We start from the raw sequence: 10,188 nt of genomic DNA on the forward strand, positions 1-10,188 counted from the left end.
TTAGGATACTGAGTTGGTATTGAATTTCTAGGACGATCTAAAGAAAGCAAAATCATAATTGCTTTAGAAAAATCAATATTTGCTCAAATATTATTTTAAAACAATATTTAGATTAAAATTACCGAATATTTAAGAAAAAATCTATTCCAATAAATTCTTGACCGTATACATTAATATATGGAAGTTTAAAATAATTAATTAATGAAATATTTAATATTATAAAAATATACACACATTAATTTTTAAAGTTAATAAAAATAAAACATAGCATACAATACAATAAATAATAAACTGTATAGCTTTAGAAAAATCTAATTAATTTAATATATATTGGACTGGATCCGAACGTTGATTTCAAAGAAAGAAACAAATCTGCAGCGTAATTGAGAAAAAATAAAACACAAATCAAGAAGCAGTGTAATTTATTATTACAAATAGGAGAAAATCTAAAAAGTTACCATTCTTAAATTTGGCTCCCCATTTTGCTAATCAATTTAAATGCTTATTATGCAAATAGTTATATATTGTATTATAACTTTTTTTTTCTGCATTAATTACATGAAATTTATATTATATTATAAAGTATAGACGAGATGCAGTATATAACGATTGTTTGTTCTAACCAATAGTTTTAGAATAATGAAATGAATGCTATTGATGTTATGGTAAGGTGTGAAAGCATAGATTAACATGAAAATGACAAATAAGCCAAACCCTGATAGTTCCACCAATAGGTCTCAGCAACAGAAGAATCATCAGAGTGAAAGGGCAAATGGGAATGAAGGATCATCCTCACTCACGTCCACTAACCCTTATCCTCCCCCAACCGCTCTCTATCAGGACCTTGCTCGTGATGAAAAACTTTTCTGGGAAAAGCTTCAATCTTTTCACAATTCATTTGGCACCAGATTTAAGTAAGTAGGTCTTTATCTTTTTTATTTTTAAATTAATACCATTTTTCAATTACCCTCTTTTTGGCGGGGTTTGTTGCTGATTCTTGTTTTTGCTGTGGTGGGTTTGGTTTATTTTGCCTATTTGAGCGGTAAATTTGTGAGCTTTTGGTGTTTTCCTGCATGCCCAGTTACCGTTTAGCTGCTGGTAGAGAGGGAAATTGCTTGTGATGGTGAAATTTTTGTTGCATTTTATTTCAAGTTTGTTTTAGCTTGAGTTTGGAATTCCAAAGTTTTCTTGGTTAGTTGCTATGATGTTAAAGCTTTTTTGAGTTTTACTTTTCAAGATTGGTTTGCTACTTAGCTTTAATTAGTTTGATACTTCCTTCTTATTGATTTTATGCTACACCTATTCTTTTGTCGTCTATTTGCTCTAGGTGCTTACGGAGTGTTGTATGAAGTGTAGATGATGCAGAAGAATAATGGAATTAAAGTTAATGTTAGTTTTCCCTTTTTGTTTGTGTAGGGTTCCTACTGTAGGAGGAAAGCCACTTGATCTATATCACCTTTTCGTAGAAGTAACATCTCGCGGTGGTCTTGAGAAGGTATGCAGTTTGTCTATCTCTACTAGTAACTAATTGTTGAAAGTAGATCCATGGTGTTATGAAACGTGTTTTCTTTTACTTATTTCCCTTTATCTTATTTTATGATATGATTTTGGTGGACTTGAGTTGGAAAGAAAGGTAAAGGAGCTATGTGCTTTTTCAGCTGATTTGATGCTGATTGTCAAGATATCAACCTATCAACCGTGCAATTTACCTATGATGCAGCTCTGTGTTATTGAATTTTTTGTTAGATTCATTTCTCTTTAATGCAACTTTCTAAAATGACTCCTAAAGTTTTTCAAAAATTAATGCAGGTGATTGTAGATCGAAAATGGAAGGAGGTGATTACAGCCTTCCAGTTCCGGGATACCATAACGAGTGCATCATTTATGGTGCGCAAATGCTATCTGTCATTGCTTTATCACTTTGAGCAAGTGTATTACTTTCGGAAGCAAGGCCGTCCTTCCTTGACACCTGGTAAGAAAAGATGATTTTCATTTTCCCTCTCTAATTATGTTGTGATTAACTCCCCCTATTCTTGACCAATCGGTAATTTAATATATCCAGATTCTGCAAATCGAAGCCTTGCCAATAGCTCTGCTACCGATAAAGAAGGTGCTGCCGTGAATGATCCACCTGTTCAGAGTATGTTAACATAACAATTTGATCTGATTACTGCTTTGATGCTTTATATATTAATTTGATTATATATTTTTGTTCACCTAAAGCAGTGTCTCTAGCTTCTTCCTCTTGCATATTTTAATTTTTGAATGTAGTTTACTTCTGTTTATGAAGCAGTTACAGGATACAATATGACTGAGATCTGAGAGCCATTCAAATAGTTCCTTAATTCTCTCAATAAAAGAAAACCCCCTTCAATTAGGGCCTTTAGCAAATAACCCTCTATAAAAGGCTTTTAACCTATGCAAACTTTCAGTTTGTGGCATATGGCACCTCCCAACCCAAATTCCCAAACATTGGAAAACTTAATTACAAAGCTGATTGGCATTTGTCTAGTAGTGCACTTGTTGAAACAAGTTCATCAAAACCTTTGTGAATTAACTGAGTTTCTTTTAATTCTTTCTCTTATTAGTCAAAGGGTCAAATTCTGGAGGAAGTTTTTTAAATTTTATCCTTTTTGTTTATATATTATCTTCAACTGTAAACCTGAATGTTCTGGGGTTCCTTCTTGGAAAGCTTCAAGGAATTGTTGTGGCTTTAACTTTAGGATTTTGGAAGACATATCCAATGCAATTTTATTACTTTCTTGGATAGATTCAAGTATGGGATTCCTAGGTGAATTGAATGTATTGGAATGAGAAGGATGAAAACAGAATACCATTAAATGTCTTGTTTAAATGCCTTATGAGATAAAAGAGGAGGGTTGTGTTAGGCAGGCACGGGCCTTCTTAAAATTTTGTTAAGATCTCTACAACATGGATCAAAGGTACAGTTGTCGGAACTTGTAACATTCACTGACTTGTGAGTAGTGATGAAAAGATTTTGCACTTTCCTGTATTTTATGTGCTATTTAGTTGTTCTGCAAGAACAGATTAAGAATGACATGTTCAGTAGAACTGCAAGGGTAGATAACTTCACAAGCTGTGTTTTGTTGGCATTAAGTAAATTTGGTCTTCCTGATTTTCATGATATCTTTAGAGTTCAGAAGATTTTGGGTTTGAGATGAATCGCTTTGGAAGTAGACAAACTTATGATCAGCTTTGACTTAATTTGTGTATCTTCATGCCTTATGGAAATAATTTTGTAAGAATTGTTTTGTTTGGACAGTATGATGTAACATAACTTTGGGTGTGGTATTACCAAAACAAAAAAATATGCATTTTATTCTTTTGTAAATATATAGTACCTTTAATGGAGGCAAATTAGTAATTAGCCCTGAGTACATTTTAAAAAATTTAGTAAACATAAATTTTCTCTCCAAAATTAATGTTGGACTGCAAACCAAATATGCACCAAGTAACCGTTGGCTACACAACTTTTATTTAATTATTAAGGTTTTGTTGAGATCTAGGGTTTAAGTAAAAAATATGGAAACAGATAAAAATGTTTAAACAATTTGATGGAGACTGATGTCAGATGTTATACACATAGTTGTTAATAGCACTCTGTTGCGCTGGCATGGTGCGGAGTGGCTGTCGGCCACCACGTCACAGGACATTTGTCACGTCAAGGTGATTGTGGGTGATTCGAGGCCAGAACAGGGGGAGAAGTCACGTGGTGCCAATTTTGGGGAAAGGAAGAAACCCTTTTCTGTTTTTCCTAAAATGCACCATTTTGATTATTTTGAAGGGTAGAAAGGTCATTTACCTTTGATAAAACATATATTTCATAAAATCAGTTTCATCTTCCTCCGCACTCTTCCTCTCTACACAAAAAGTTGGGACCTCAAAATAGCGGTTTCTCCCCTCCTCACTGACTCACCCATTCCATTTCGCCGGAAAAATCAGCTTTTCCTACGTCTGTTCTACTTTTTTGTTTGAGCTCTATTTTACTGTTCACTGATCATTCTTGCTTTGCTGTTCAAGATCTATTTTTCTGTTCATCCTCTGTTTTGCAGTTCAAGCTCTGTTTAGCATTTTTTGTTTAATATAACATCCATGCTGCAAAGTTTTACACTTTTACACTATTACTTGGAATGATGATTATGTAATCTTGAGAATTTTTTGAGCATTTATATTAAAATTCTGTGTACATAACATATTATATATGCATATTATAAATTTTTAAATAGTGGTCATCCCGCTATATGCTATTATGCTATAACGTTTTAGGGGTCGGTTGCTATTTTCCGCTATTCGAGATTAACAACTATGGTTATACAATACCTAACATAATGTTCAGATTTATATTAATAGTTAAGTTAGGTACTAAAACTGCTGGTAGTCTAGTACAGGTACAACAAGTTCACTTACAAATTTACTAATAGCTCTAATATTCTGACAGATTACATGACTGAAAGGTTTTCAAATATATAAATTACCTGTCTTCTTCTTGTGCCAAGTGCCAACAATTTTGAGAATCTATCCCTAATGATTTAGGCTGTACTTTTTATTGTCAACAATAACCTAGTTGAAGATAACACCTACAAGCAGTTATTTATGAATTGTTTTAATGTGAAATGAAAATAGAAGTAGGGAGCATAATTTTCTCAGAAAATTTATTAATTTGTTATTTGTCCTGTGAATATTATTGGTAAATATCTGTTTTTGTTCCTATGAAAGTGAATGTAATCAAGCAATTACCATTCTTAGACAATTTGTTGCTTCAAATTTCATTTGACATTACTTTTTAGCTTTGTGTTCATCTATTTTATGTGGGGTAAATGAATATACTTTTCACGTATAACTGTGACCATGATTTGCTTTTCTATATGCAGCTAGTCCAGTACAGGCACCTGGTTCTGTGCTTCCTGGAACGATTGATGTGAAGTTTGATGGTGGATACGTAGTTACAGTGAATCTGGGTTCTGAACAGCTGAAAGGTGTCCTGTATCATGTTCCTGATGTGTCCCAGACTTCTCATGCTGAAGGAACGGCTAGTTTGCAGAATCGAAAGAGATCAAGATTAGCATCACGTGATCCATCTCGGCCAAAGTCAAACAGGAGTGGATACAATTTCTTCTTTGCTGAGAATTATGCCAAGCTAAAACCCTCATTTCAGGGGCAAGAGAGAGCAATTAGTAAGAGGATTGGATTTCTGTGGAGCAATCTGTCAGACGCAGAAAGACAGGTATAGACACACTTCTTTTACCGATGATGAGGGTTTTGTGCTTTTATGTGTTTTTTTTTTTTGCTTCTGAGTTCTGATTCCTTTTTCTTTTTTGTAACTTAACATGCTGGTCTCTAATGTACATAATGAAGATGAAGGGAAAGAAATGGAAAAAGGTTATGTTATATGTATCTGGACTAGTTTTTTCAGGAACATGGATTATTTTCCTTCTTTTTCCCTTCATTTAAGATCCATTGCTTGTTATATTTGCATTCAATGTAGCTATTGTTGATATGACTGATAATCTAGAGATGTGTTAGATCTCAAAATTTCTGTTCTCTTTTTATTGTACACTCAACTACATCCTTAGCAATCTATTAATCGACCCTAGAACTAAGCTAAATTTGACAAATCCTCAGATTCTCACCCATGGAATTGAGTAGGATTCATGGACATGCTTGAAATCTGTGTACTTAATGTGGCAGTGTGTGAATAGGAATTAACTTTTTAATGTCTGCAGAATATTAGAAAGTAGTCAGAGCCTTTTCTAGTTGTAGATGTAGCTATCATGGTGTTCTTCTGGCATTTCAGAAAGCTCCCCCGCAGGTTTTATGTAAAGCTAACTCTATTTTCCTATTGGCTTATGGAAGCTATCAGGGATTATCGTTTCTAATTCTATGTGGGTAATAACAGCTTCTCAATTCTATGTGAAAATATTAAGGGTCTATTTGTTTCAGCTTTTTAAAAAAGTGACTTATTTTTAGAGATTTTATAAAAACTAAAAAGTTATTTTTTTGTTTGGTTACAATTATAAAAAAAATACTTTTTTATTTTAGTGGGTAGTTATAATTTCAGCTTTTTTACTGGAAGCTATTCAAAACAATGTCTCTAGAAAAACTTAAATAATTTTCAGCTTCTGACTTTTTCATAATTTTAACCAAACAATTTTAAAACCTGAAAAGTGATTATTTTTGAAAAAAGTGCTCTTTTCGTGAAATTATTTTTGTTGTAGTAGTAATGGCTTTTTCCTTGTTTCCTATTCTAAAATTTAACCATAGAAGAAAAATATTTGCATGCTGACCCAAGTTCAATTTTTTGTTGTGTATGAAAAAAACATTGTTGGCACAGACAAAGCTCACTTCAGTGATCTCTATGCCTCAAAGGGTTTAGTCTCCAACTCTTAGCTCACGAAAAGCAGAACAAAGAAATGGAGCAACCCTTTTTTGTTTGAAATTATATTCTGGGGTTATTTATCTCCTAAACTTTCTCATGCAACTTTTTTGTGTGAATTTAATGCAGGTTTACCAGGAGAAAGGGTTGAGAGATAAAGAAAGATACAGGACTGAAATGTTGGAGTATAAATCCAATAATTCAACTTCAAATACTCAATAGGCTGTTATATGGAATCCTTAGACTTCCATTTCACATGTTCCATCTTTTGTTCATTGTATTTGTCTTTATCATAGTTAATTTTCTTTATCTTTCGCCATAGAAGCTTTGAAGTGTAGCTTTGTGACAATTCTAGTGTAAAATATGATGAATGATTTTAGAAAATATCTTGTAGCACTTTATTTTCTCGTAGTTAGTCTAAAATCATGGGTCTTTCATTCATTAGTTTGTTACATGATTTTCGAAATGAAAACTGGATCTTATGGCTATGTGATATTATTCTAAAACGATGGGGAATTACTTTCGCTTGTCCTTAAAATCTCATTGAAAATATAATAGCTTTGCGCGCATAATTCGTCAAAAATTGTATGTTGCAAGCATGTCTCATAAATGCTTCATTAGTTGAGCATGAAATTCAACGAGTCCTAAAATAAGGTTACATACTCTGACAGTTACTTGCAATGAGCTTATTTTTCCTTGTAGTGAATGTAGTTTGGTATCAAATGGTCAGTGTTACACTTGTGTGCATTCTGCTATAAAAAAATTTTAAAATACGATGGTAATAAGGAAGAAAAACAAAGAAAATGTACACAAAGGAGCTTGAACAGATGTCAGTGACCAAGATGAAAATATATGATATGCATTATTAGGGGAGAACCAAATACTGTAGAATGAATTGTGTAACACCAGCAATGCTCCTACAAAGGTTTATAATGCTACCCACTTCTAACAGAAAGCAAAATTGACTACTTTCTCTCCCCTTCTTCATTACAAGTGTATTTGGAAAGATATTTCATCTGATTAAAAGCTTGTTTAATAAAAATAAGTTTGTTTGGTAAGCTTAAATGGATAATTATTAGCATTTTTTAGGACTACATTAACTAGTGCTTTTCAAACGTTTTTTAGCACTACTCTAACTGATTCCTCTTTTTTAATTTCCATTTTGTCCCTTCTTATTTCTCCTGCTGTAGGTTTTCCAAACTCAGCCCATGACTGAGTTGGAACGGACTTGTCAACTCAGGTTCATGGGGACCTGACCGCAGACATCATAGGAAGGGTATTTACACTAACATAATTGGCAATTTAAGGGTGCAATCTTACGGGATCTTGCAGCTTCATATGAAGTGCTACTTGAGTCCATACCCATTATGAAAAAATCTCATCCATTTTGAATTCAGTTCTATTGTTTGAATCACTAAAAATTGAAACCGTATATAATACTGTATAATATTGTTTCTATCTTTCACATATTTTTTTCTATATATACATGCATTTAAAAAATACACTATGTAAAGGAGACACATTTAAGTGTCCACTTCTAGTGGTATACAAAATATTGTCTTTTTTATTTTTAGTACTCTATCTTTGAAATTTCTGTAAAGCAGCAAACAAATCAGGGTTGGGTTTATTACAATCACACTGCAGATTAACGTCATATTGAAGTACTACACAAATGTTCTAGGTGCTCGTAATAATTTCATGCCATTTATGTTAAGAAGGAAGGGAATTCAGGAGAGGAACACTTTGTTCATTCCTGAAAAAATTTTGGGGATCAAACTTTGTCTTAATTTGTGCCAATCTCCTGAAGTTTCCCTTAAAGTACTTGATGCCCCAAACACTTGCTTCTGAGTAGCTTGTGTTGTCATGCTTGTTGCTTCCTAAATCAAGATCCCTATAGTTTAAATAGGCAGCTCTTGGAGATTTTGAAACATAAGGAATCATATATCTATAAAGCATTTTCATCCAGTGTAGATGCCTCTTGGATGCTTCAATGCTATTCACTTCCCACTTGACCATGTATTGTATGTTGTATAAGTTACCTTTTCTGTGAGGAAAAGGGATTTCAGATTCTGAAATTTCATTCATTCTACCACCATACGGATCCATTATCAATAATGCTAAGGTATCTTCTTCAAGAAGCATTTTCCAAATTCCTTCTAGGCCAATTTTTGGTATTGGCTCCTTGACAAAGTCAGACTTGGCCTTGAAAGAGCTTTTGTATGAGGTAGTTCTGTTGAGCAAGAGTTCTAGAGGGTCCCCTTTGTTGTATCCAGCAAAATATAGCACTGATTCAATCCAACTCATTTCAATGCAGTCCTTGGCCTGCAATCCCAATTCTGGGAAGCTCTCATTCATCAGAGGGATTAACTTGTCCACTCCTCCAAGGAAGAGAGAGTTGAAGGTTGCATGGAATGTTTTTGAACTGTCACCGCTATTTTGAGCAATAATTCTAATGAAAAGATCCTCATGCAATTCGTGTGCTATGTATTGCCACATGTGAATGAGCTTGGTTGCTCCATGTTCCATTGTTCTTTGAATGTTGAACCCAGTGACAATAGGTGGAACTCTAACCAATCTTATCTTCCATGCAAGAATGACTCCAAAACTAGTAGCACTACCTCCTCTGATGGCCCAGAAAACATCTTCTCCCATTGATTTTCTATCATGAATCTTCCCATTTACATCTATCAGATATGCATCAACAACATGATCAGCTGCAAGACCATGCTTCCTCAACATGGTACCAAACCCCCCTCCACTGATGTGTCCACCTATTCCAACACTTGGACACAACCCTGCAGGGAATCCATGCACTTTACTTGCTTTGGAAATTTTGTAGTAAAGTTCACCTAATGTTGCTCCAGCCTGAACCCAAGCTGTTTCATCAGCAAGGTTAATTTCAATGGAATGGATGTTGATGAGGTCAACCATGACAAATAAGGCCTTACAAACATATGATAGCCCTTCATAATCATGGCCACCACTTCTGACTCTAATCTGCAGCCCAAGTTGTTTGCTGCATGCAATGGCTGCCTGAATTTCTGATTCATGGAAAGGTGTTAGAATGAGAAGAGGTTTGCTTGAGGAGTTGAGCCATCTAGGATTTTGTTCCAATGATTCCAATACTACTGGATATATTGAGAAGGATGAGGTGAAGATTAGTTTCTCAATGGATTCAAAATTGGCATCATTAACTTGGGTTAACATGCACTCCTTGAATTTTGTCTCAACGGAGGCAGAAGCTGCACATGAGATTGAAAGAAGCAATATCAGAAACACTGCTAGATAGGTCATCTTCATGTTTTCTTCTCTACCTTTGGTTGATTGAGCTATGATTCAAATATACAAACTTAAATATACACAAATTGAACACTTGCCCACTTGAAAAGGTGGAAAATTTAAGTCAATAACATGAGGAAACTATTTTCCTTATGTCCAAAATAAAGTTGGGGTAGTGACATTTCCAAAGCAAAGATAAAAACGACCATGTTGATATGACATTGTCCTTAGCACCCCAGCTTCGGCAGCCATGCTTACAAAATCTATTTATCTATTGATTTATAGTATATAAAATTTGATGGTCGTGACGTGTCAGCAATTTTACACTCCTTCAATAACTCACATTTTAAGCATATTTGTAAAATTTATCTGCTGGAGGATCTAAGTTAACAAGTTTCTGTCTAACCAACATGACCTTAACACTAAATCATTCATTCATGTCTATAAAATTTGTTGGGTTTGTCCAAATCTTAACATTATGAAAGTGTTCTCACAAGATTTTGGTTGTTGCTCCC

General features: G+C 34.0%; 2 protein-coding genes across 4 annotated transcripts; one reads left to right on the plus strand and one right to left on the minus strand.

Annotated features, from left to right (window-relative positions):
- The first annotated feature begins 649 nt into the window (after window positions 1–649).
- On the plus strand, window positions 650–6,832 carry LOC113847469 (high mobility group B protein 10). 3 transcript variants are annotated; one of them, XM_027476606.1, is made up of 6 exons: window positions 650–918; window positions 1,417–1,495; window positions 1,810–1,972; window positions 2,063–2,140; window positions 4,893–5,245; window positions 6,524–6,832. In XM_027476606.1, the coding sequence occupies exons 1-6, from the start codon at window positions 773–775 to the stop codon at window positions 6,614–6,616; spliced, it is 912 nt and encodes a 303-aa protein (XP_027332407.1). In that variant the 5' UTR covers window positions 650–772; the 3' UTR covers window positions 6,617–6,832. The 3 variants fall into 3 exon arrangements, with proteins under 3 accessions (XP_027332407.1, XP_027332405.1, XP_027332406.1); XM_027476604.1 differs by having other exon boundaries at window positions 650–914; window positions 5,377–6,783; XM_027476605.1 differs by having other exon boundaries at window positions 650–914; window positions 6,524–6,783.
- A 1,272-nt stretch (window positions 6,833–8,104) lies between these two features.
- On the minus strand, window positions 8,105–9,694 carry LOC113848318 (berberine bridge enzyme-like 22). The gene has a single exon (XM_027477780.1). It carries the CDS (start codon window positions 9,692–9,694, stop codon window positions 8,105–8,107), a length of 1,590 nt encoding a protein of 529 aa, XP_027333581.1.
- Between the last annotated feature and the right edge of the window lie 494 nt (window positions 9,695–10,188).

Source organism: Abrus precatorius, unplaced genomic scaffold, assembly GCF_003935025.1.
Source record: "Abrus precatorius isolate BTA unplaced genomic scaffold, Abrus_2018 Scaffold8, whole genome shotgun sequence".
In the NCBI taxonomy this organism is placed as follows: domain Eukaryota; kingdom Viridiplantae; phylum Streptophyta; class Magnoliopsida; order Fabales; family Fabaceae; genus Abrus; species Abrus precatorius.